Below are 27401 nucleotides of genomic sequence, written 5' to 3' on the forward strand. Positions count from 1 at the left end.
GACTCTTATTTCCACTTAATCACCAAAAAGCTGGAAGTAGAGCTGTGGCTCAAGTGGTAGAGGACTAGCCGTGAGCAAAACAGTTCACGAACAGTGTTCAAGCCCCAGAAATGGCACAAAAAAATAATAAAAAATTTAAATGCATGTATGTATGTATTGGGCTAGGTAGGGCTGGGAAGGTGACTCAGTGGTAGAGTGCTTGCCTTGCATGCATGAGGCCCTGGGTTCAATTCCTCAGCACCACAAAAACAGAAAAAGCTGGAAGTGGCGCTGAGGCTCAAGTGGTAGAGTGCTCGCCTTGAGCTGAAGAGCTTAGGAACAGTACCCAGGCCAGAGTTCAGGCCCCACGACCGACAAAAGAAAAAAAAAGATCAGGATAATATGCATAGTTGTCTACAATTTACTATAAAATACACCATAAAAAATGATAGATGAATTTGAGGGTAAGGACAAGAGGGGCAAAAGGGGGCAAACAAAGGAAGGAATGGTATCACCCAAGAGGCATTATACTCAGAACTTTACTTATGAAATTATAATTATAACCCTGTTGTACAACTACTTAGTAATAATTCAATTTTTTTTAAAAAGTAGATGGATACCATTCAGCAAACTGTTAGCAATTAAATAATCTAGGTAATGATGTATGTGTTTTCTGTCCAAGACTTTCAACTATTCTGTACTGTTTAAAAATTTTAACAAAAGTTGCAAAGAGAGAGATTGTTAAAGGTCCAAAAACCTTACCCAGTGCAAGGGAAGGAGTGATATTTGCAAAAAGAAATGTACTCTCTACTTGACTTATGTAACAGTGGTTTATGGTAACTTATGTAACTGCACATGACCTTTACAAAACAATAAAAAAAAACCTTACCCAAACACAGTCACCCAAGTGTCATCAAGGTGATCTTCTGAAGTCAGAGAATCTCCTTGTGTATAAAAAGGATCCAACTGGGCAGGAGATAGTGTCGTCTTTCGTGGCTGACCAATATTTGCTGGGCTAAACACACTTTGCCCTATATTGAGATACTTGGTTAAGTTAGTTATGAACATAAACAAGTTTGGTTTCTTTTAAAGCAAAGCTCTTAGTCTCAAAAGAAAATAAGCAATTATATAAACAGTTCAAAATATAAATAGTTGTAATCAAAGGATAATTTCAAACTAACACAATGAGAAAAAGTCATGAATAATTGGGCATAGTTTATGTTTTATTACACATTATAAATTTTTCAAATGTTCTGTTTTTAATTTCTGGCTGAGCCTTTCAACAAGGTTAATCTGTCAAGCTCAAGAACCTCTTTTTGGACTGATCATCCAAAATCCTATCACTTTTATCATAGTACCTCTGCTTTAAAATGTATTTAAGAAGGTGCTCAGAGCATAGCATGGTGGCTCATGCTTGACTCCCAGCACAAGGCAAGCTGAGGCAGGAACAAACATTACCCACAGAAAAAGATCAACAATACCTACCTTACCCTCTAAAATGTGAATATTGTTCTTCTTTAGGTCACTTCTATTTAGAGTTTCTAAATCTATTGTTTCTTTTTTTTTTTTTTGGTTGGTCGTGGGGCCTGAACTCGGGACCTGGGTGCTGTCCCTCTTCTCAGCTCTTCTGCTCAGGGCTAGTCCTCTACCACTTGAGCCACAGTGCCACTTGCAGCTTTTTCTGCTTATGTGGTGTTGAGGAATCGAACCCAGGGCCTCATGCATGAGCCACCTTCCCAGCCTCTAAATCTATTATTTCTAATCCTTCAATATAATAACTACTATGTAATATTTTCTTCCGGGCGCTGGTGGCTCACGCCTGTAATCCTAGCTCAGGAGGCTGAGATCTGAGGATAACAGTTCAAAGCCAGCCCAGGCAGGAAAGTCTGTGTGACTATCATCTCCAATAAACTACTAGAAAACCGGAAGTGGCACTGTGGCTCAAGAGGTAGAGCGCTCACCTGAAGCCCCACGACTGACCAAAAAAAACAAGTCCTATGCAATATTTTCTATGTGTCCAACAAAAAATGTCAAATTCTTCATGTATTTTTTGTTTTTGTTGGTGGCTCTTTGGTTTTCACCCAGTTATACTACATCGCTACTGGCCTCTCAATCCTCCTGCTTATGCTCTAGAGTAAAGGAATTAGAGGTACATATCTTCATGCCTGGCTATATATTTACTAGTTTTATCTAACTAAAGCTGCACTTATGAGAACCAGAGACTTTTTCTTTCATTTTTATAGTAGCAATAGTTTGCTCATTCAAGTAATAATTTTTAGCACTTAATGCACATCAGACATCATTCTTGGTATTAAGGATATATAATAACACGTTATTAAAAGATAAAAAAAAAAAAACAGGGGCTGGGAAAGTGGCTCAGTGGTAGAGCGCTTGCCTTGCATGCCTGAGGCCCTGGGTTCGATTCCTCAGCACCACATAAGCAAAAAGAAAAAAAGCCAGAAGTGACACTGTGGCTCAAGTGGTAGAGCGCTAGCCTTGAGCTGAAGAGCTGAGGGACAGTACCCAGGCCCAGAGTTCAGGCCCCACAACCAGACCCCCCCCAAAAAAAAGATTAAAAAAAAAAACAGGTTGGGAATATAGCTTAGTGGTAGAATGCTTATCTAGCATGCACAAAGCCCTGAATAGATTCCTTAATACCACATAAACAGAAAACTTAAGAAGTGGCACTATGGCTCAAGTGGTAGCGTGCTAGCCTTGCATAAAAGAAGTTCATGGACAGTGTCCAGGCCCGCCCCAGGACACACACACACACACACACACACACACACACACACACACACACACACACGAGCTTACCACACACACACACACACACACACACACACACACACACACACACACACACACACACACACACACACACACACACACACACACACACACACACGAGCTTACCTCTCATTAACCACCAAAAAGAGCTGGGGCTGAAATGGTAAGACTGCTTCAGAAAAGTGTTTAGGGACAGGACTGAGGTCACAGTTTAAAGTCAGCAGGAACAAGAAAGTCCATGAGACTCTTACCTCTAACTACCAAAAAGCCAGTAGTGGAGCTATAGCTCCACTAGTCCTAGCCTTGGACAAAAACGCTCAAAGATAGTGCCCAAGCTGAGTTCAAGCTGCAGGAATGACACACAGCAACACACAGACATACACACACACACACACACACACAATCCCGAGTTTGTACTTTAAGAAAAAAATAAAAATGGTTTAAAATGAATCATTCCACTTTGATAAATGTTTTTTTTTTTTAATAATCTGTTTATTAGCTGGGCACCATGGCTCATGCCTATAATCCTAGCTACTCAGGAGGCTGAAATCTCAGAATCATAGCTCAAAGCCAGCCCAGGCAGAAAAGTCCCCCTGAGACGCTTATCTCCACTCAAAGTGGTAGAGTGCTAACTGTGAGCAAAAGAGCTCAGAGACAGCACCAGATCCTGAGTTCAAGACCCATATAGGACTAAAAAAAAATCTGTTGGGGCTGGGAAGGTGGCTCGGTGGTAGAGCACTTGCCTTGCATGCTCGAGGCCCTGGGTTCAATTCCTCAGCACCACATAAGCAAAAAGAAAAAAAGCAGGAAGTGGTGCTGTGGCTCAAGTGGTAGAGCGCTAGCCTTGAGCTGAAGAGCTGAGGGACAGCGCCCAAGCCCAGAGTTCAGGCCCCACGACCGGACCCCCAAAAAAAAAATCTGTTATCAACTAATTTATCAACTTTTTTGGAAACAATGGGAAACACATACTTATATAAAAGATCCCTTAAATAAATTTAGTTCTTACTATAAACACATGCCTTTAATAAACCAAAGATAGTAAAAGGTACTTTATCATAAAATCTGAAGCCAATTCATTTTGTATGACCTGAATTACATTAAGAAGATACAACTTAGTTATGCCACATCATGTAATAACCCTCCAGCAAGAAATTAAATGAGGGCTCAAATTGAGACAACCATTATGACCTTTAAAAATAAGACAAATCAAAATTAAGTTTCAAATGAATAAGTAATCTAATTTTTGCCTTGTCAACTAATCTTAAAAATATAATTACTTGTACATAATCTAAAAGTATTTACATAAGTTTAGCATAATTGCCCCCCACCTGGTTAATGTTCAAATTGCTCCACTGATTTCACTTCCTCTAAATCAGACTTCTGGTACCCACATGCTATGCTTTACTAGATGTAAATAAAAATGTGTCTATCAAACCACATCAGATTAGACTGTAATTTTTGTCTTCCTTGTTAAATCACTATTCAAACATTCTTCACAAAATCCGATTAAAAGTGAAAGGCAAAAGACCTTCTTACCCTTTATGAAAATGTCTTTAATTAGAAAGCAGACTCAATTATTTCAAACTAATCTCAATGAAAACAAAAAAGATTAAAAATTGTAGTAAATTTTAAACAGGCAAATGGCAATTTTGAAAAAAGAAATCCTGTCTATGTTAGAACAGATTCTTACCATGAGACATAGTACCATAGCCTAAAGAATTTGTTCTCAATCCATTGTAAGATCTGACCTCCATCGAATTCCTGGTAACTAACTTCTAAACTCTAAGGGTTTTTCCAGCAATAGGACTACTTGTGTTATTTATAGTCAACTCCTGAGACTGACTCTGATACATTTATACTAACAAAGCAGAAATGAGTCACTCCAATAAAGGTTTGGTCTGAAAGGGCTGGTGCTTTGAGCAACACAGTATCATCCCAAAGGGCTGGGAAGGTGGCTCAGTAGTAGAATGTTTGCCTCGCATGCATGAGGCCCTGGATTCGATTGCTCAGCACTACATAAGCAGAAAAAGTCAGAAGTGGTGCTGTGGCTCAAGTGGTAGAGTGCTAGCTAGCATTGAGCTGAAGAACTGAGGGACAGCACCCAGGCCCCAGAGTTCAGGTGCCACAACGAACAACAAAAAAAAGATCATCCCAAAAAACAAAACAGTTTTTCTCCATCAGTTCTCCCCTAGCCCTCAACCAGCCAACGGTGAACTCCTTCCACCTACAAAAAGGATTTCAAGTAGTAGTTTATTAATACTTCAATTAATAAACATTCTTTCACCAATAATGACAAAAAGGGGGGGATTTTAAAATAAATATAAACTACAAAAGAACAAACAATAACTGATCACTATTCACCCACTGTTAAGACACAATAGGGAAAATAGAATGCTGCATTTCTAAATGCAATCAAAGAATAACAAAAAAGCCATATAAATTAAAATACAAAAGAGAAAAATTACCAAGGAAATCTCAAAAAATAAAACACAAACGACTTACAAGATAAAAAACAAAACCACAAATCTCCAAAGTGATTCAGCACACAAGCAAAAGGAACTCCAAAAAGAGAGTAAGGAGAAAGCAAAGCAAAGTATTAATATCAAATAAACCAGGAAAATTTCCCGGAACTGAACAATGAATCTAACTTGAAATGTTTCATCAGTTCCCCAGGGTCTGGGCCCTGTCCCTAAGCTCAAGGCGAGTGCGCTACCACTTGAGCCACAGTGCCACTTCCGGTTTTCTGGTGGTTTACTGAACATAAGAGTCTCACAGAGTTTTCTACCCAGACTGGCTTTGAACTGTAGTTTCAATCTCAGCCTCCTCAGTAGCTAAATTACAGGTGTTAAGCCACCGGCAACCGGCTCCAATCTTCTTTAACAGAGACAATATAAACCATAATGACAACTGTTTCTGATATTCTTTAATTCAAAATTATTTTATGATAGGGCCAAGGTTTTCTAATACCAGAAACAAAAATCTAAAAATGATCTCAATATCAGGTATGTAAGAAAAACAAGCAAATCTTATTGAACACAAGAAATTTATGCATCATGCTAATCTCTCACTCATACTCCATGACACAAATTTTTAAGTGGTCAATCTCAGAAGAATAAAATTTACAAATTACACAAGAAAGTAACGCTTAATACTAAATATAGAAACTAAAATACTTGTAACTGAAGCCTAGGATTTCCTGCTCAATTTTCTCGTCAACTCCTTTATTCTGTACCTTCTTTATTACTGACCATGTGTAAGTCCTCACACCTGTCACAACTATTTAAAATTGCTCTTTTTCATTTATGTCCTGTTAAATTTTCTACACATAAATTCCTTAAACTCAAAGAAGAGGCAGCAGTGGCTCCCAGTGGCCAATTTATGACAGTCATATTTTTTTCTACCATAGTTCTCATGCTCATAAACCATTACTTCAATTTTTAAAACCTCAGAGAAGTTATAGTTTAACAGAAAGATATTAAACTTTAATTATGTGCTCTTCCACTTGACAAGAAACTGTTTTTTCTGTCAACTGAGACAAAGTATACCACTGTCTACTATAATTTGAATATAGTAAGTTCCTTCTGACAATCACATTAAATACCCGTTAGGAGAGCAGAAACAAACTATATAGTATATAGAAGCTGAACTGTTGGCGCTATTAAAACTTGATAATATGAAGGCCCTATAACTTAATACTGGTGACTTTGTAAGAGGAAAGACCAGAAGACAAACACATAAACCCTTTCATCATGTGATGCTCAGTAGTATCTCAGGACTGTTAGCAAAAAGGGTATGTGGCCCTGCAACACTGAACTAGTGAGCCAAAATAAATCTTTTTCTTCACAGCTTACCAATATTGTACTATTAGCAACAGAAAATGGAGACCGTGCAAGACACCAGTGGCTCACACCTGTAGTCCTAGCTACTAAAGAGGATAAAATCTGAGGATTGCAGTTCAAGTGCAGCCTGGGAAGGAAAGTCCATGAAACTCCAATAAACCACCAGAAGTGGCACTGTGGCTCAAGTGGTAGAGCGCTCACCTTGAGCTGAAGAGCTGAAGGACAGCACCCAGGCCCACAGTTCAAGCCCCACGAATGACCGAAAAAAGAAAAACGGAGAACATTTTTGCATCTTGAACATCCCTGGTCCCTTAAAACTAAATAATCAGTATGTGTGTGTAACATTGCTATTACCTGTTATAAAAGTTTGGTCAAGTTATGGTTGTTAAGGCTAGAACCAATTCTACTAGGACCCTCAATTATGTAGTTGAGAAGGCATATTATCATTTGACCATGAGTCCCTCAGAACCAATGAGAGACTAGCTCCAGAATACCAAAATGCCTAAGTCCCTTATATAAAATAGTACAGCATTTACAATTAGCTTCTACATACCCTCTGATATACTTCAAATCACATCTGTATTTCATGCAATATAACAAATGCTATGTAAATTCTTATACTGTATTTTCAACTTGTGGTTGGGTGAACACAGATATACAGGGCCACCTCCATATAATAAACAAGACTTCTAGAGAAGGGACTGGGTTGGGAAGGATGACGGAGAATGATGAAAGAAGTGACATGGACCAAGATGCATTGTATTTATACTGATTTGTTGAATGGTAACTCTTCTGAACTACTACTGAAAGATAATAAAGATATTTAATTTAAACTTTAAAAAGAGAGAGAGAGAGAGCTAGTCAGTCAGTGGCTCAGGCCCTAGTTATTGGGGAGGCTGAGAGCTAAGGATTAAGGTTTGAAGTAAACCCCAGCCGGAGTCTGTGAATCTCATCTCCAATTAAGCACCAAAAAGCCAAAAGTGGCACTGGAACTATGGCTCAAATGACAAGAGTACTAGCACTGAGCAAAAAAAGCTCAGGGACACCATTCAAGACCTGAGTTCAATCGTCAGGACCAACACACACACACACACGCACGCACACACGCACGCACGCACGCACACACAACCGGACTTTAAAGATCTCTCCAATATTCTGTCCCTGGGTAGGACTGACCATTAGGTCAGTTAAACACTAATTTAGGTATTTCTGTGAAAGAATTTTGTAGATGGAATTAAAATTACTAATCAGCTGATCTTAAAATGAAGAATTATCTGGACCAGGGATGTAGCAGGTCTAAGACCCAAAGTTTGATACTCAACACCACAAAAAAAAAAAAAAATTGTCCTAGATTATATCATTTTACCCAAGAAAATCAATAAGCCCTAACAACAAAAAGCAAAAAAGTCAAGTCAAAGAAATATGAAATATGGGGCTGGCGGTTTAGCCCAGCGGAAGGGCGCCCACTCGGCGCGTGCAAGGCCCTGGGTTCGGTCCTCAGCCCTGGAAAAAAAAAAGGAAAAGAAATATGAAATATTTAAAAAAAAGACATGATCTGCCATTGCTGCCACTGAGGATGAAGCCATGGAATGAGAAAAGCCTCTAAAAGCCTAAGGACAACCTGAAGTGCTACTACCACACGGAACTGAATTCCACCAACTTCCATCTGGATTCATCTCTATAGCCTCCAAAAATAAGCACAAAACAATGCTGATACCTCAGCTCCAAGAGAAAAAAAAAAAAAATAACCTCCAACAATGTCTAAATGTCTTACCCGCAAAAATTGTGAGATAAATAAATTTCTGCTATAAGCTACAAGAGCCACAAGGTTCATGGTATTTTGTTTTCTCAGCAAAAAAAAGTTCTACATAATTTAGGTGCAAAACAGGTATTTTTATTAACAAGAAAGAGATTGAGAGAGCGAGAAACAGACAGACAGAGATTAGATTATATTGCCTTTAACAAACTGTCAGTGCAAATCTAGCCCTTCAGGATATTGCCAGTAAGGGCTCAAAAGACATGCTGAAGAAAGCTGGAGTGGATCTGGAATGTTAAAGATCCAACATTCTCACAAGCTCTGTATTTTAACTAGAATGTCTAGGATATTTTATTTTGTGCAACTGTTCATTTGGTTTATTGTAAATCCACTTTCTTGCTGTTACATTCCATCTATTATGTTGTTCTTGCTGTCTTCTTCTTTGCCTTCTTTTTTGTCTACCACCATCTCCAAACACATTTGCTTCCTTTTACCCCAATCACTCACTAGCAAACTACTATCAGTAACATCCTCATTCAAATTGTTTTTCAACTTTTCTAGGCAATTATCAGGTATTACAATGACCTACAGATAAAATAATCTGTGCCCACTACCCCTCTCATTTTATTTCCTACTGTTTTGGTTTGGACTCAGGGCCTTTTGCACTTGCTAGGCAATGCTTTAACCACTTGAGCCACTCAGCCAGCCTCTCAGGCATCCTTAAGAGAGATGTGACCACAAAAGAACTGTTAAGAGAGACTCTAAGTTGTTGGCTTTGAAGACAAAAGAGACTATGGGCCAAGAAATGTGAGTAGCCTCTAAAAATAGAAAAGCGAAAAACAGATAAATTAATACAGCCCTTCCAATGCCCTAATTTGGCCCAATCAGACCTATTTTAAACCTTCTGACTTCTAAATCTTTACAGTTTAGTAATATGTTTATATTGCTTAAGCCATTATAAGTTTGCAGAAACATTAAGGCACAAAAGAAAGTTTAATATACCTAATTTAACCCTCCCACTCAAGAAGCTAAAGTAAGAGGATCACAAATTTGAGGACTCAATTACACAGCAAGATCCTGGCTTAAATTTTTTTTAATTATGGGGTTCAGAATGTGGCTTAGTAGTAGAGTGCTTTTCTAACATATAGGAAGCCCTGAGTTTGATTCCTCAGTACCACATAAACAGAAAAAAACCAAAGTGGCACTGTAGCTCACATGGTAGAATGCTAGCCTTGAGCAAAAGAAGTTCACGGACAGTGCTTGGGCTCTGAGTTCAAGCACCAGGACGGGCAAAAAAAATTAATTATATATACCTATATACATATATAAATATAAACATACACATATTCTGCTTTAATTTTTCCCTCCAGAACATATTACCTTCTAACCTAATTTACTTATACTGTTGAAAAAATGGAAATCCTATAAATTAAGCTCTATAAAGTCAATAATTTCATATTTTGTTCACTATTTCCTTCGTCTGGCAACTAGGTAGGTACTCAAACATTTGCTAAGATTAATGTGGTCATAAGCATATCAACATATAAAGAGTTGTATGCTAACACACATATATAACCTCAGCATTCAAGAGGCAAAGGCAGCAGTATCAAGAATTTGAGACCAAAGCCAGGTGTCAGAGGCTCAAACCTGTAATCCTAGCTACTCAGGAGGCTAAGATCTGAGGATCATGGTTCAAAGGCAGCCCAGGCAGGACAGTCCCTGAGACACTTATATCTCCAATATACCACCAGAAAACCAGAAGTAGCACTGTGGCTCAAGTGGTAGAACGCTAGCCTTGAGTTGAAGAGCTGAGGGACAGCGACCAGGCCTAGAATTCAAGCCCCTTGACTGACCAAAAAAAAAAAAGAATTTGAGACAAGCCAAGCACGGTGGTTCATGCCGCTTATCCTAGTTACTGAGGAGGCTGAGCTCTGAGGATTATGGTTCAAAGTCAACCTTGGCAGAAAATTCCATGAGACTCATCTCCAACCAATCATGGAAAAGCCAGAAATGGAGTTGTGGCTCAAGTGGTAGAGTGCCAGTCTTGAGTGAACAAGCCAAAGACAGTACCCAAACCCTAAGTTCAAATCCCAGGACTGTGGCTGTTATTTAGAAAATAAAGTTCTTGGGCAGCCTGAGCTACATAGCTCACTATCTTGTTTCAACAACAACAACAAAAAAAGAAACATGTGCTAAAGATGATTATAGTGATAAAAAAGATGAATGTTAAAAGAAAAACTAGATATAGTGGCTGCTTCAATGTCATTTAGATTTATACCTATGCATTAATCATTCTCAACACTCGTTCATTATTCAGTATGAGTATTTATGTTTCATGCCATTTGCAACAGCTCTTCTGATCTTAGTTTTTAATAACCCAGGAGACACTTCAACTATTAATAATTTTTAAAACACTATTAATATTTTCAATAGGATACCCTATCATAGCTATAAATTCAAAAATAATCACCATATGTATAAAATATTTCCTAAAGGACATTATTGACATTTGAGAAAAGTCTTCATGTCTAAGTACATAGTTAAAAAGTAAGTAATTAGCAACAAAAGTCTTAATTATCTTTGATCAGAAGAGAGAATAGACTTGGGTGTTAAAGGAGTTGTTTACCTGTTCCAGGAGTAGTTGTAACTCCAACAAGAGGACTCTGCATTACTGAAATGTTTGTCTACATTAAAACAAAACAAAGCATTAGGGTAAAACTGCAAAGTGCTAACCACTAATAAAGACAGTAATTATCAAAACAATTTTTCAATCAATAACTAAATATCCGAAATTCATGAGAGAGAATTAGTACTATAGTTGTCTATAATCAAATCACAGTACCATGGGTAGGCTTCTTTTTTTACTTTTTTGTTGTTATGTTTAGCAGTCATTATTAACCAGACATATGCTAGACCATTCATAACATAGTTGTTTAAAATAAGAAAATGTACACTGGGTAAAAAGTATTCTGCAGGAAATAATTAACCCAGTTGCTATCTAGTTCTCAATGTACAATAATTAAAACAATGAAGATAATGATCCTTCAAATCACCAAATTCACATACAAAAAAAAAGTATCAATTTTAATCAGCTATAAACTATAAAATACAAATTAAAATCATCCTGGACAATGAAAAACTACATAACCCTAAACTACCAGTAAAAAGTTATAAAGCTGGGGGCTGGGAAGGTGGCTCAGTGGTAGAGCGCTTGCCTTGCATGCATGAGGCCCTGGGTTCGGTTCCTCAGCACCATATAAGAAAAAAGAAAAAAGCCGGAAGTGGCGCTGTGGCTCAAGTGGTAGAGCGCTAGTCTTGAGCTGAAGAGCTGAGGGACAGCGCCCAGGCCCAGAGTTCAGGCCCCAAGACTAGAACCCCCCCAAAAAAAGTTATAAAGCTGAAAATGTACCATTACTAGTCCTATAAACATGAAAAAAAAATCAAAAGTAATTTTAAATCATCCTATAAACCAAAAACAACAACAACAGTATCCAACCAAAAACTGACAAGAGCTGGGTGCCAATAGCTCACAGCTGTAATCCTCACTACTCAGGTGGCTGAGATCTGAGGAGTGCAGTTCAATGGCAGCCCAGGCAGAAATGTCCATAAGAGGGGCTGGGAAGGTGGCTCAGTGGTAGAGCACTTGCCTTGCATGCTCGAGGCCCTGGGTTCGATTCCTCAGCACCACATAAGAAAAAAGCAGGAAGTGGCGCTGTGGCTCAAGTGGTAGAGTGCTAGCCTTGAGCTGAAGAGCTGAGAGACAGCGCCCAGGCCCAGAGTTCAGGCCCCATGACCGGACCCAAAAAAAAAAAGAAATGTCCATAAGACTTTTATCTCCAATTAACCAGGAAAAAAAGCTAGAAAGCGGAAGAGGGTATGGCTCACGTAGGAGCACTAGCCTTGAGCACAATAGCCAAGTGAGAGCACAGGATGGGACTTCTAGACCTAGTACTGGGAGAGGGAAGGAATGTGCAGAATCACCTGCATGAGAAAAAAATCTACTTTCTTTTATCTTTTCTGAGACAGAGTCCTATTATGTGGGCATGTTGGCCTTGAACTCTCCCTTAGCCTTATGAGTACTATGATTACAAGGCATGTGCCATGAAGGATAACTTACAGTTCTATTATATTTCTAAGTATATTTCATAATAAACACAATTTAAGTAGAGTCTATGATAAATTGTATTTAATACTTATTTTGTGCAACATAGCTATTCTGTAACAGACTTTAGGAAACAATTTATCTAACTCCTGACCCCCACTGTGTAGCCACTTAGAAATATAAATCAATTAACCATAAATCATAGGACATGAATATTAATCATGGACCATGAAGATATGAACATTACCTGTCTTCTTGAATTTAAAGGTGTTGATCCAAGTCCTGGGCTAGAAATTTCATCATATATACTTCTAACAGGTGGAGCTCCACTTTTATCTTTATGAGCTGGTACAACTGGTTGTGGTGGTGATCCACCTACAAAATACCAAAAAAAAAACAAAAAAAAAAACCCACAATCCAGTGATAGAACAATCTTTTTATCTTCTATTTTTTTTAACTTGTGTTTTTGAAATATTGACAAAACAAGAGAATAGCCCTCATCTCCTAGGGCTATTCAAACTTTAATACTGTTATATGCCTGAAAGATAACATTAGAATCTTGTTGAAATTCATACTATGATTCAAAAGGTATGGGGTGGAGGCTAAAATTACAAAGTGCTAAAAAGCTTCCACGTAATGCCACTGTTGCTGAGTCATAGACTGTAGTTTGAAGAAAAGGTTTCTGAGTTAAGTAGTACATAAAAATTACAACTTTTAAAACTCAGATTTGCTGGGCACCAATGGCTTGTACCTGTAATCCTAACTGTTCAAGAGGCTGAGATCTGAGGATTTCAGTTCAAAGTCAGCCAGAGCAGAAATGTCTTTGAGACTCTTATCTCCAATTAACCACAAAATTCTCAAAGGGAATCTGTGACTTAAGTGCTAATGCGCTAGCCTAGATCAAAACAGCTCAGAGACAGTCCCTGTCTCCCCCAGATTGCCTAAGCGGCAAGCATATTCTCTCTCTCTCTCTCTCTCTCTCTTTCACACGCACACACACACTCACACACACACACATAACTTTGTAACTTTTGCTTTCTTTACTAAGTGCTTAACACTTCAGTGGAAAAAAAATGTAATTTGTGGCTACTTAGGAGGGTGAGATCTAAGGATCCTGATTCAAAGCCAATGTAATCACCAAAAAGCCAGAAGTACAAGTTGTGGCTCAAATGGCAAAGAGCTAGCTAGCCTTGAACAAAAATGTTGAGGGTTGGTGCCCAGGCCCTAGCACTGGAACAACAACAAAAATAATTTCAGAAGCAGAAACATGCCCACTTAAAAGAGGTTGAGGTGGGAAGATAATGAACCTATGGGTTAAAGTGTGAAGAACAAAGAAAGACACTATCTCAAAATTAAAAAAAGAAAATATGAGTTCATTTCTCATCTGAAAGTACAATTTCAGGATGTGAAGGTGTGTCTCAAAGGGTAGTGTAGTGGCCTAGGCTTGAGCATAGAAGCTCAAGGACAATGCCCAAGCTAGGAGGAATGCAAGTCCCAGAAACACCCTCGCCTGAAAAATACTTCATTCCATGAATACCTGAATTATCTCTAAGTGTGGAATTTGTCTGTCAAAATTAAGCAGATTTCATTTATATTTCTCAGAGTAGCATATTTAGGTAGGAATAAAGATGCATAGAATAATCAACTTTTGTGACGTAACAATGGTTTTGTAAGTCAGAGAGCCAACAAAGTTGCATAATGAAGCAGCCCAGGACCCTGGGGCTTGCTGGAAAAAAAAAAAGCCGCGAGGGGAAAAAAAGCAGCTGGAAGTTCCACCTGACAATTTTATGTTTTTTTTTCTTTCCATGGTGACCATTCTGGGTACGAACATGGCTGCCTGCAGAGTGAAAGTGACCTGGCATGGCTGAAGGCCTGCTGGTTTTCGTGAAGCCACAGGCTAACCAGACAATGGAGGCCCGGAGGACGAATCCCAGTCAGCCCTGTTAAGATGAGGGAATGGCCAGAGATCCTGGGACACTTTTTTCCGGGCCTAGGAAGAATGGTGGAATGCAATCAATCTCATCCTTGAATGAGTAGTTCCTGCTTGATGTGAGTAGGAAATGATAGGCAAGACTCATGGGGTATCGATTATTTTTAATGAAGAATTGATGAAGAGTGACCATAATCATCACAGTCATGAAATGGAGGCATCGGGGAAGGTAGAACACAAGGTAGATTCCATCACAGGTCGCCATCTCTCCTAAGATGATGAGAGACTGGAGTACAGCATAAGCTAATTAGAGCAAAGGCTATAGAATAAAATGGATCTAGGCTTCTATGTTCACTTCAACTGAAGTGAACATAGCCAATTGCTTAATACATTTAACCTCATATTTCTCTTTTGGAAAGTAGATACTACCCTTTGAAAAGCAGAGATACTATTTACACCTACCCTTAGACTGGAGTACAGCATAAGCTAATTAGAGCAAAGGCTATAGAATAAAATGGATCTAGGCTTCTATGTTCACTTCAACTGAAGTGAACATAGCCAATTGCTTAATACATTTAACCTCATATTTCTCTTTTGGAAAGTAGATACTACCCTTTGAAAAGCAGAGATACTATTTACACCTACCCTTTAAAATTGGTATTTTTCATGAGATAATCTATAAAATAACATAAAGCCTGTCTCACAAACAATATATGGAAGCCACAATAAAATAATACATCTGATATTTTAACATCTGTCCTGAATATAATGCTTTAAAATGAATTAATTTCAAATATAATATGACAAAAGCCTGTCTCATCAATGCTAATAAAAAAAGGTAAGAAACCACTTTATGCCAAGTAGTATTTTAAAAGGCAACTAAAGAAAGAAGAAGCCAGGCACCAGTAGCTCATGCCTATAATCATAGCTACTCAGGAGGGTAAAATTCAAAGCCAGTCTGGGCAAGCAAGTCCGTGACTTCAGACTCTAATCTCCAATTAGCCACCAGAAAACCGGAAATGGCACTGTGGCTCAAGTGGTAGAGGGCCCGCCTTAAGCTGAAGAGCTAAGGGACAGTGCCCAGGCCCACAGTTCAAGCCCCAGGGCCAACCAAAAAACAAGAGTATTAGGTTCACAGAATTCTTCCATTTCAACAGTTCTTACTACACATAAGTAAAACATGAAAGTTACCTCTTAAAGTGTAATTTTGCTAAAAAAAAAAAATCAAAAAAAGTCCTACAATAAATATGGGCTACACATGCATTGATACACTGTAATAAAACTACTCTAAGCAATTCACCTACCTGCAAGTAAAGGTGATCTCATTTCCATGCAATTCACCTACCTGCAAGTAAAGGTGATCTCATTTCCATAACTCCAACTGAAGGTCCACTTATTGTTCGAGGTTGTGGAGTCACTGGAGCGGGCAAATCCCCCATTAAAAATCCAGGTAAGAACTGGGCATTAACTCCTGGCTTTGGAGATGTAGGTGAACCCAGCATCATTGGTTCAGATCCTAAATCAATGAAACCATAAAGTTAAATCTATCATAAAGATATAACAATCTAGCATAAGTTTGAGAATTTAACCAAAATTCTTATTTAAAAAAAAAGTTACGGGCTGGGAAGGTGGCTCAGTGGTAGAACGCTTGCCTTGCATGCCTGAGGCCCTGGGTTTGATTCCTCAGCACACCACATAAGCAAAAAGAAAAAAGCCGAAAGTGGCGCTGTGGCTCAAATGGTAGAGCGCTAGCCTTGAGCTGAAGAGCTGAGGGACAGCGCCCAGGCCCAGAATTCAGGCCCCACAACTGGACCCCCCCCCAAAAAAAAACCAATATTATTCCTAGAAACACAAAAGTAAACATCTATTCACAATATTAGTCTTCAACAGTTGTTTTTGTTTACATTGCACTGGCTTAGGAAAAATCAACACTTGCTTCTCTGTTAATGTGCCTAGCAATACTGGAGCTTGAACTCAGAGTCTCACTTGGCTTTTTCCACTCAAGTCTGGAGCTCTACCACTTTTGCCATACCTCTATTGCGTACCTCATTTTTGGCGGTTAATTGGAAATAACCATTGTTTTAAACTCTGATCCTCAGCTTCCTTAGAATAAGAGGCATGAGCCACCAGTGCCTAGTAACTGATTTTAAATAATAATAATTAGCCAGGTATAGGGGTGGGTGCCAGTAATCCCAGCACTCAGGAGACTAAGACAAGAAAACTGAAATTTAAGGTCTCTCGTATTCCTAGCTACTCAGGAAGTGTGGTACACTGAAGACCAGACCCTGGCTCAGACTACTCAGGAGGCTTAGACCTGAATGAAGACTGTACAATGTCAGCCCAGGCAGCAAAGTCTAACAGACTCTCTTCAATTAACCAGGAAAAAGCTAGACAAGAGGTCTGGTTCAAGTTGTATGCAAGGGTACTGTGTTCAAGCCTCAGAACAAAATCCAGCAAAAACTATAGCAAAAAGATACAGTACAGTTGGGGGTTTAGCTCAGAGAAAGAGTACTTGTCTAACAAGTATAAGGCCCTAAGTTCAGATGTCAACTCTGGGGGAAAAAAAAGATATAGTTAAAAAGAGTTGCAAATTTTATCTCTTTAATTATTATTTAATTATAATCATTATATATAATTATATCAATATTATATTAATATACATGTTATAGTAACAGATATACAAATTACATAAAATGTCAATATTAATAACACAATTATATAATTAATATTAATATACTATTATATACCTATTAAAATAAATATATAACTAATAACTGTATTACCTATTACATAATTATTAGGTTGCTAGATTAATTATGAGATTTCCTAATATCAAATAATGACTAATAACTCAAATTAATCTTCACAACTTACGTAAGTTATTAGTCCTATGGGAAACTAATTTATTCTAGCTATTCAGAATAAACAAGCACAGTAAAATAGATCCAAAACAGTCAGATATGTGGATTCAAGTTCTCTAAGCAAAATGAACAGGGCTGGGAATGTGGCTTAATGATAAGAGTGCCTGCCTAGCATGCATGAAACCCTGGGTTGGACACTACAGTACCACATGAACAGAAAAAGCTGTGGCTCAAGTAGTAGAGTGCTAGTCTTGAGCTAAAGAAGCTCAAGGGCATTGCCCAGGCCCTGAGTTCAAGACCCAGGAATGGCCCAAAAAAAAAAAAAAAATGAATAGAAGGGTAGCCATAAAATCATAGCTTTTACAGTATTAGAATTACAACAAGGTGTGACTGTAAATTTGAAACCTCAATTTTTCCACTATATGACAAACCTGAGTTTGATTCATAGCACACTTGTAATCCTACCTACTCAGGAGGTTGAGATCTGAGGATCATGGTTTGAAAGCCAACCCAGGCAGAAAACTCCAAGAGACTCTTACCTCCAATTAACCACCAGAAAACTAGAAGTAGTGCTATGGCTCCAAGTGGTAAAGCACCAGCCTTAAGCGCAAAAGCTCAAAGACAGTGCCCAGGTCTTAAGTTCAAGCCCCACAATGGACAATTAAGGGAAAAAAAAAAAAGGCCAAGTGTTCAGAATGTTATTTAAATGACTTTTATTAACTATTTCTTTACTTCTAAATAGCCTAAAAAATTTCTTTCTTAGGGCTGGGAAGGTGGCTCAGTGGTAGAATGCTTGCCTTGCATGCATGAGGCCCTGGGTTCGATTTCTCAGCACCATATAAGCAAAAAAGAAAAAAGCCGGAAGTGGCGCTGTGGCTCAAGTGGTAGAGTGCTAGTCTTGAGCTGAAGAGCTGAGGGACAGCGTCCAGGCCCAGAGTTCAGGCCCCACGACCGGACCCAAAAAAAAAAATTTCTTTCTTAGAATTCTAGGAAATAGAAACATTTTTTGGTGGTGGTGATGGTGCTGCTTTTTTTTTTTTTTTTGGTCCAGTCGTGGGGCCTGAACTCTGGGCCTGGGTGCTGTCCCTCAGCACTTCAACTCAAGGCTAGCGCTCTACCACTTGAGCCACAGCACCACTTCCGGCTTTTTTTTCATTTTCTTTTGTGGTGCTGAGGAATCGAACCCAGGGCCTCAGGCATGCAAGGCAAGCGCTCTACCACTAAGCCACCTTGCCAGCCCGATGCTGCTTATTTGCTTTGAGGTTGCTTGCTGGGGGGGGGGGGGGGGGTGGGGGGGGTAATGGGGGGTCTTTTTAGGGGTAAAGAGGGAATGGCAGAAACAAAGAAAAGTGTGAACAAATGCAGTTATGGTATTCAGTATACACTATGTGGGAAATGAACTATGCAACTTGTAGGCAGGAATGGGAGATGGGAAACTGGAGGAAAGCAAACAGGTAACATTGCCCAAAAAAAACTGTACTCTATCTCATTTATGAAATGATAACCCCTCTGTACCACACCTTAATAACAGTAAAATTATAGTTAAAAGGGCACCGGTGGCTCACGCCTATAATCCTAGCTACTCAGGAGGCTGAGATCTAAGGATCGTGGTTCAAAGCCAGCCCGGACAGGAAACTCTGTGAGACTCAAATCTCCAATAAACCACCAGAAAACTGGAAGTGGTGCAGTGGCTCAAGTGGCAGAGTACTAGCCTTGAGCTGAAGAGCTGGGGGACAGCGTTCAGGCGGAGTTCAAACCCCATGACGGAAAAGGAAGAAAAGGAAGAGAAGGAAGGAAGGAAGGAAGGAAGGAAGGAAGGAAGGAAGGAAGGAAGGAAGGAAGGAAGGAAGGAAGGAAGGAAGGAAGGAAGGAAGGAAGGAGGGGGGAGGGAGGGAGAGAGAGAGGGAGGGAGAAAACCCATTCTTTAAAAAAAAAAGGTTAATACTAAAACAAGATGTAACACATGATAGTTACATTGTAATTATTTCACAAGTGTTAGTTATTATGTTACCTGGTACTACAACATTAAACACTAAAATGAAACTAAAAGCCAAAATAAAATATTTTGAACAAACATTAGGAAATCATAGCAATAAAATATCAAGTTGTTGGTAACAATCCAAACTACCTTCACTCACTCTTCTCAAGAGGAAAATAAAATGGCAAGTTTAAGAAAGTGTTGCTCTTTTTAAGAAAAGAATGAATAAGGCACAACAGTTTCAGAATGTCACTATTCCTTGGGGTTAAATTTTACTTAAGATAACTTAACCAAGGATCCCTGTTTGTCTTAAACTTCGTTTGGGCTCTTTAATAATTAAGCACTGTAATTTATCTTAGCAAAACTTGCTGATATAAACGTTTAACTTAATATCTCAGAAAGTTCTGGGGGAAAAAAATGTAGGTACCAGAGTTCATCTGCAACGTGGACTAGAACAACATCAGGAGTGGCATTATTCACATTTGTAACCCCAACAATATGCACTCTTCAGTATGTTTGGAACAGAGAAAACTAGAACTAAAAATGAAGTTTCTTGGTCTCTAAGCTAAAAGAAATATAACCAGATCAACATATGTACACAAGTTTTCATTGGCATTATGGAAATTATTGTTTTTTTATAATGTTAAAACAATTCATGTTATTTTATCCTCAAAAAAAAAGTTTGCAACACAAAACACAGCAAGCATTATACTCCCTTCAAATCAAAACTAAAGAAACTCTCGGGCTAGGAATGTGGCTTGGTGGTAGAGTGCTTGCCTAGCATGCATGAAGCCCTGGGTTCGATTCCTCAGTACCACATAAACAGAAAAAGCCGGAAGCGGTGCTGTGGCTTGAGTGGTAGAGTGCTAGTGTTGAACACTGAGAGGCTCAGGAACAGTGTGCAGGTCGGGCCCTGAGTTCAAGACAAAGGAAGGGAAGGAGGAATGGAGGAGGAAAGAAAATTCTCAATACACATTGTACTTTCTTGTCCAAATTCAGAAAATTATAGTTTAATACTAATGTAAGCTGTGATAATAAATGTTTCGTTTTGCTTTTTCTCCTAAGTTTCAGCGGTTCCCACAAGTTAAAAAAAAAAAACAAAAAAACGCCAGAGCAAGAAGATCAATTATTAACTTGGTTTTGTTTTAGTTTTCTTCGAAGTTCCAAAGAAATAATTGGAATGAATTTGTGTGTGTGTGCGTTTATATCTATCTGTACTGGGGTGGAGTTTAAACTCCGAGCCTGGGCACTGTCCCAGGTAGTACCCCACCACTTGAGTCACAGCTCCACCTCTGGCTTTGGGTGGTTAACTGGAGATGAGTCTCACAGCTTTTTCTAGCCCGGACTGGCTTCGAACCCCGATCCTCAGATCTCAGACTCCGGAATAGCTAAGCTTCCAGGCGTGAGACTCCAGTGCACAGCAGGTATGGAAAACAAAACAACAAAAAGAAAACCACGTGGAGGATAATCAAGAGGAGAAGACCTCCAGCGAGGCCTCTTCCCCCATACCGTTCGAACTCCTATCTTCCTGCACAGGCCAGTCCTCTCGATGGGTCCCAGCATCCGGCGGATGACACCTGGACCGGGGCACACGGCCATTACCAACCCGGGGTGGGTGGGGGGCGCCGGGCCCGCGGCGGCCCCGCCCACCCGCCCACGTGGGTCAGGTCCACTCTCCACACACTCGCCCGCACGCTCGCCCGGGCTCGATCCCCGCCGCGGGGCCCGCAGCGAGGGGAGACGCGGCCAGCCCGGAGGGCGCGGAGCCGGCGGAGCCCGCGCGGCCCGCACCCCGCGGCCGCTCCCCCGACTGGGGCACGCTGACCACGCCGGGGCCGGCGCCCGAGAGGAACCGCGACGGAGCACGACGCGCCCCGCCAACGGCCACTGCCTGGCGGCGGCACCCTGGCTCCCCAGCCGCTCGCAGCCGGCAGCGTGGGTGACAGCGCCGGCGCGGGACGGCAGGCGGCGGGCCACTCACCTAGCGCGGGCGCCTGGGGCTCCACGGCAAACGATGCCATCTGGACCGCGGCAACTACCGTGAAACCCAGGACCTTCCAATTTTTCAAAAATGGCGGAAACACCCCCACCTGCGGGCGGGGGCGCGCTACGTGCGCTGCTGCGTCACTTCCGGACGTGCGTGGTAGGCACCCTGAGGGCGGCGGGACTCCTGGCATCGAGCGGGCGGTTCTTTCCCCTCTCTGCCTGGCAGTCTGGACGGGTGAGTAGTCCGGCTTCTCAGGCCGAGCGCTGAGCTGGTGTGGAATCGGCTTCGGGGCATGTCTTGGGCACGCTGTCAAGCCTCCCAATGTGGTGGTGCTTGCATTTCATGAGGGCAAATCCCGCACTTTCCATAATCGACCTGACTTTCCCTGTGTCATGGGTCAGCTATGTCCTAGGCCAAATTTTGTCCTGAACACAGGACCCTTCCTTGTCAAGACATAATTTTCATCTGTATTCTAGTTGTGTTCTCTGGGCACACTCACGTTAAGGCGTAAGTCTCAAGGCTGTTGGAGTGCACATTAATACACACACAACAGTATACCTTCATAAGAGAAGTCAGGGCACCCCTGTGCTCTCCTAGCCTTGCTGGCCGCCTTCCCCCTCCTCTCACTTTGCTGCTTTTCCTTAAGGCTGATCATGTATTGGTCACACACAATCTGTAACGTGTGAAAAACTAAAAATTTAAATTTACTTTTTACAAACTTTATAAAATGCTGCATGTTCCATATTCTGGGATGCTCCGTAGTCCCAACATGAAGTTCATGTTTCAAAAATAGCCACGTGTCCTTCTGTTTCCTCTGAGGCTTTCAAAAATCCTAAATCTAGAATGACTTTTGTCACTGAGATAATTCAATAGCAATTCCGGAATTATATAATAGGTTCTCAGAATTCATCATTTAAAACCATTTCAACTGACTTTTTAAAAATTTCATTGGGTATGTCCAATTCTGTTACCCAAAAAGTTGTGTTCAAGGCTTACTCTTGTATCTACAAATGTGAGTTTACTTGGAAATAGTGACCTTGTAGATACAATAAAATTCAGATGTCATACTAGATTACCACCAATTTGGTTAGGCAAAATAACACAACTTTTTTATCTTTATGTACTTTGAAGGTCAGAAAAACAAAGTGAGTTTTATGGAATTAATAATCTACATGCCACTAACACTAGTGTCTTCTAGAGACATTAGAGGGGAAAATCTATCTTGCCTTTTCTAGCTTCTAGAGGTTAATTGTAAACAAGGACATAAACCACAAGACTTAGGGGCATAATCCACATCAGCCCTATTTCAGTACCCAGTTGTAGTAATTAAAATAATAATCCAGGCCAGGCACAGTGGCTCAATCTGGTAATCTCAGCTACCTGGAGTCAGAAATCCAGTTGAAGGCCAGCCAATCGTAGTAGGGGGATTTAGCTAAACTAAATCCTATCTCAACCAATAAGCCAGGCTTTGTTTATTGAGCAGCTATGTTCTCAGGTATGCAGGAGATATAGTAGGATAATTATGATCTGATTAATGTGCAGGCAAAAAAAAGATTCCCTACCTAAGTGACTTAAAAACACAAACATCTGTGTATATAGTATCAGTTCATTAAGGATAGATAAATTTTGGGGAGGAGGGATAAAGATAGAGGTCTCTAAATAAAAGGTAAAATTGGAAAACATTTGCACTAAACTGAGAGAACAGAAAGTGGTTCTTTCCCTTCAAAACCAAGTTATAACCAGGTACCCAATGGCTCATGCTTATAATCCTAGCTACTCAGAAGGCTGAGATCTGAGGATCAAGGTTCAAAGCCAGCCCGGGGAAGGAAAGTATGGGATTTTAAGATGAAAAATCCTTTAAAAGCATAGTGCAGATAACTAGGAAATACAATAGAACTTCTCTGGTTGAAGGAAAAAAAAACTTAGGAACAGGGCTGGGAGTGTGACTTAGTGGAGAGTGCTTGCCTCGCTTGCATGAAGTCCTGGGTTCAATTCTTCAGTACCACATAACAGAAAAAGGCAAAAGTGGCACTGCGTCTCAAGTGGTAAAAATGCTAGCCTTGAGCAAAAGAAGCCTGGGACTGAGCCCAGGCCCCGAGGTCAAGCCCCAGGACTGGCAAAAAAAGAAAAGAAAAAAAAACCCATAGGAACAGGATAAGCCCCATCAAGGCAGGGTTCTGTTGACTAATCTGTCCTCTAACAAGACAAGAAAGCTTAGATGAATAACCTCAAATTTTATTCTAGGCATACATATTTCAAATTTCTTCTAAACTCTAACAAATTTTGAAAATCAAATATATAGTCTCAAAATTTCAATAACTTTGATACATTCACAACCAATCCTGTGTATGTCATATATACTGAATATTCATTGACCTATTTGTAAATGTCTTCTAATGTGCAGTATTTATAAATATAAAATCAAATTGTTGCCCTTAAAATCTTTCTCAATCTGTTCTTTTTTGGGGGGGGAGGGGTCCAGTGGTGGGGCCTGAACTCTGGGCCTGGGCGCTGTCCCTCAGCTCTTCAGCTCAAGGCTAGCGCTCTACCTCTTGAGCCACAGCGCCACTTCCGGCTTTTTTCTTTTTGCTTATGTGGTGCTGAGGAATCCAACCCAGAGCCTCAGGCATGCAGGCAAGGGCTCTACCACTGAGCCACCTTCCCAGCCCTTTCTCAATCTGTTCTATAAAACAATAATTTTAAAATATCAAAATGAAGAAAAAAGATATTCACCTTTAGTGAGATTTTAGAAAATGATAGAGTCAGTCATCTTCAGAAAGATGAAGAAAAAGGAATCTTTTATCATCCATGTTGTCTTCATCTCTCCATTTGGTAGCTAGTATTTAGCATGGGCTGTTATTCACTTCGATTGTGACATCACACTGAAACACATAGAGATAACTGACTTCTCTGACTTCTCAGTGCCAAAGCACAATGATCTCTAAAATGCCTTCATAATGTTTGAGATGGAAGGATCATCCTGAGAAAATACAAGCCCCATTACTTGTTATTTGTATCATCTGATCTCTATAAATGACTGGACCAAGTCTTCTTTTTTTTCCCTTTCTTTCCTTTTGTTGTTTTTGTGCCATTACTGGGGCTTAAACTCAAGGCTAGTGCTTTACTACTTGAGCTACAACTCTACTTCCAGATTTTTGAGTGGAGATGAGTCTCACTGACTTTCCTGTCCTGCAGGCTTCAAACCAGATCTTCAAATCTCAGACTCCTCAATATCTATGATTACAGCAGTAAGCCATCAGCACTCAGCTGTATCTTTAAGGTATTTTGTTTTGCAGCAGTCCTGGGGCTAGAATTCCAGGCCTGAGCCCTGTCTCCGAACTGCTTTTACTCAAGGCTAGTGTTCTATCACTTGAGCCACAGATCCATTTCTGGCTTTTTTAGTAGTAATTAGAGATGAGTCTCAAGGACATAAGTGCTCAGGCTGAACTGCCATCCTCAGATCTCAGCCACCTGAGTTGCTAAAATTTCAGGTGTGAGCAATTGGCACCTGTGTATGGTACACTTCTTTTTTGGGAAATTATTACTACTTCAGTTTTATTGCTCATTATTATGTTTATGTGGTTGAGGTCTTCTTGAGTAATGTATGTCTAGAAATGTATCCATTTTTTTTCTAGATTTCCAGTTTATTAGAATGTTTTCAAATTTTTCCTTAATGACCTTATGAATTTCATTAATATCTTGTCTAATTTTATTAACTTGGGTCTTGTTTCTCCTTCCTCCAGTTACATTGTCAATATTCACAATTTTTGAATGCTTGCTTTGAATTCATACATTTTTGAATGCCTGTTATATAACATATTAAAAATCATGTCAAGTCTAAGCTTTGATGAAAAACAATAAAGTATGCATAATACAAAAACTATGTTCATTCTTGCAGAAAAAATGGGAATAAGACATAAAAAGTATTAGGGATCACACAATTTTAAATAACATAGTCATGAAATCTTTACTAAGTAGATAAGATTCAAATATAAATCTAGTATTTCTGGGGAGAAAGTGATCCAAGCACAGGGTATAGCAGGGGTAAAGTAGAGGTCTCAATTATGTTTTCAAGGAATAGAACAAAAAGCCAATGTGGTGAAGCTGAAGAGTGGTCAAGCTGTACATAATTGTGTAAGTCTGTAATTCCAGCACTGGGTAAGGTGAGGCAAGAAGTCTTTGAGTTCCAGGTCAGTCCGAGCCACATAGTGAGACCCTGTCTCACAAAAAAAAAAAAAAAAGAAGCCAGGTGCTGGTGGCTCATGCCCATAATCCTAGCTATTCAGGAGGCTGAGATTTGAAGATTGAGGTTCAAAGACAGCCCGGGCAGAAAAACCTATAAGACTCTTTTTTGGGGGTCTGGTCATGGGGCCTGAACTCTGGGCCTGGGCGCTGTCCCTCAGCTCTTCAGCTCAAGGCTAGTGCTCTACCACTTGAGCCACAGCCCCACTTCCAGCTTTTTTTTTCTTTCTTTTTTTTTTTTTTTGTTTATGTGGTGCTAAGGAATCGAACCCAGGGCCTCTGGCATGCAAGGCATGCGCTCTACCACTAAGCCACCTTCCCAGCCCCGACCTATAAGACTCTTATCTCCAATAAACCACTAGAAAACTGGAAGTGGTGCTGTGGCTCAAGTGGTAGAGTTCTCATCTTGAGCTGAAGAGCCGAGGGACAGCGCCCAGGCCCAGAGTTCAAGCCCCACAGTTGACCAAAAAAAAAAAGTGCAGATTAAAAAAACTACCTCCTGAGGTCAAAGACATAACAACAAGCAAGTATGGTGCTAAGTGCCAAACTGTGCCATGTAGTTTAAAACAATCATGCACAGAAAATCCATTAGTTCAATAATTTGTTTACTAAAAGTACTTAAATTTCATTTTTAAGTAGTTGTACAAAATTTCAGCAAGTCAGATGATGAGTACAAAACATCTTAATCAATGTCACCCCAACAATTTAGAATTTGATAGCAAATAAACAAGATATTTTGTCCTCAACAAAATACATTAACAGGAGAAATATATAAGTACACAACACCTAGAAACAATAAAGGGAACATTATGAATATATACACAAAACAATGTATACAAAATAAGTCAAGGGTATAGTTGAAATAGAAAATGTTAACTATGTTATTTTTTTTAAAACATAGCAATGGAAACAAACCACACTTGCACAGTATAAATGCTATTGTATGTACTTCAAGAACATAAAAATTCAAAATCTTCTGGTTTAAAGTGCTATGTAACTACTGGATGTCCAAGTCTCTTGAGAATCTCTTAGGCAGGAAAATTAACAATTGAGAGTCATGTTGAAAAAGTAAAAATGCATCATCATGCTACATTTTTATGTTTAAATGTATTGTGGTTTTATAAAGGTAATTCTTCACTGAGCTAACACAATGGTTGTCATTCTATAAAGATCCTATTTATATATGGGACATTGAATAATATTTCCAGAAAAGACATTTTTGGGGGAACTTTCTATATACATTTCATCAACTGAAGTTCCTAGTAACCATGGCGACAGGTTTCCCATAACCATTAACATTATATATTAGAATCAAAGGTTCCTTAGTGTATGCACATACATTTCTATGCCTCCTTCAAGGTTGTAGAAAGGGAAGGCAAGTATAATTTCAGTAAAAGCATTTAATACTGATAACACAATTTCCTCTGAAATCTTTTCCTTGAGTTAGTACGCTCGTCTAAATTTTGTCCTTAAAAAACTTCTAGAACTAGATACTTTCAAAAGACCTAGATGTTTCCAGTTTTACAATTCCAATTATATGCAACTACAATCCTATATATTAAATCATAATTAGCCTTTTTAAGACTAAAGGAGAGGCTGGGAAGGTGGCTCAGTGGTAGAGTGCTTGCCTTGCATGCATGAAGCCCTGGTTTGATTCCTCAGCACCACATAAGCAGAAAATGCCAGAAGTGGTGCTGTGTCTCAAGTGGTAGAGCGCTAGCCTTGAGCAGAAGAGCTGAGGGACAGCACCCAGGCCTAGAGTTCAGGCCCCACAACTGACCAAAAAAAAAAAAAAAAAGACTAAAGGATACTCAGGGAGGTACAATGCCTTGTTGCCTCTGATAATATTTATTGAAATGAACTCCAGGGGCTGGGAAGGTGGCTCAGTGGTAGAGTGCTTGCCTTGCATGCATGAGGCCCTGGGTTTGATTCCTCAG

The 27401-nt window shown here is 39.8% G+C and overlaps 1 protein-coding gene across 2 annotated transcripts in view; it reads right to left on the bottom strand.

The window, feature by feature from the left end:
* The window catches only part of Nup35 (nucleoporin 35), a 33244-nt gene extending 11904 nt beyond the window's left edge, over positions 1–21340 (bottom strand). Inside the window, exons 1-5 of one of the 2 annotated variants that reach the window (XM_042688302.1) lie at positions 21217–21340; positions 15742–15912; positions 12714–12841; positions 10991–11048; positions 869–1010 (exon numbers count right to left, since the gene is read on the bottom strand). In XM_042688302.1, coding sequence (XP_042544236.1) covers positions 869–1010; positions 10991–11048; positions 12714–12841; positions 15742–15912; positions 21217–21256 — 539 coding nt within the window. In that variant the 5' untranslated portion in view covers positions 21257–21340. The other variant, XM_042688303.1, reaches the window with a different exon arrangement.
* Positions 21341–27401: the final 6061 nt, after the last annotated feature.

This window comes from Dipodomys spectabilis, unplaced genomic scaffold, assembly GCF_019054845.1.
Source record: "Dipodomys spectabilis isolate Male_0828 unplaced genomic scaffold, ASM1905484v1 ptg000115l, whole genome shotgun sequence".
In the NCBI taxonomy this organism is placed as follows: domain Eukaryota; kingdom Metazoa; phylum Chordata; class Mammalia; order Rodentia; family Heteromyidae; genus Dipodomys; species Dipodomys spectabilis.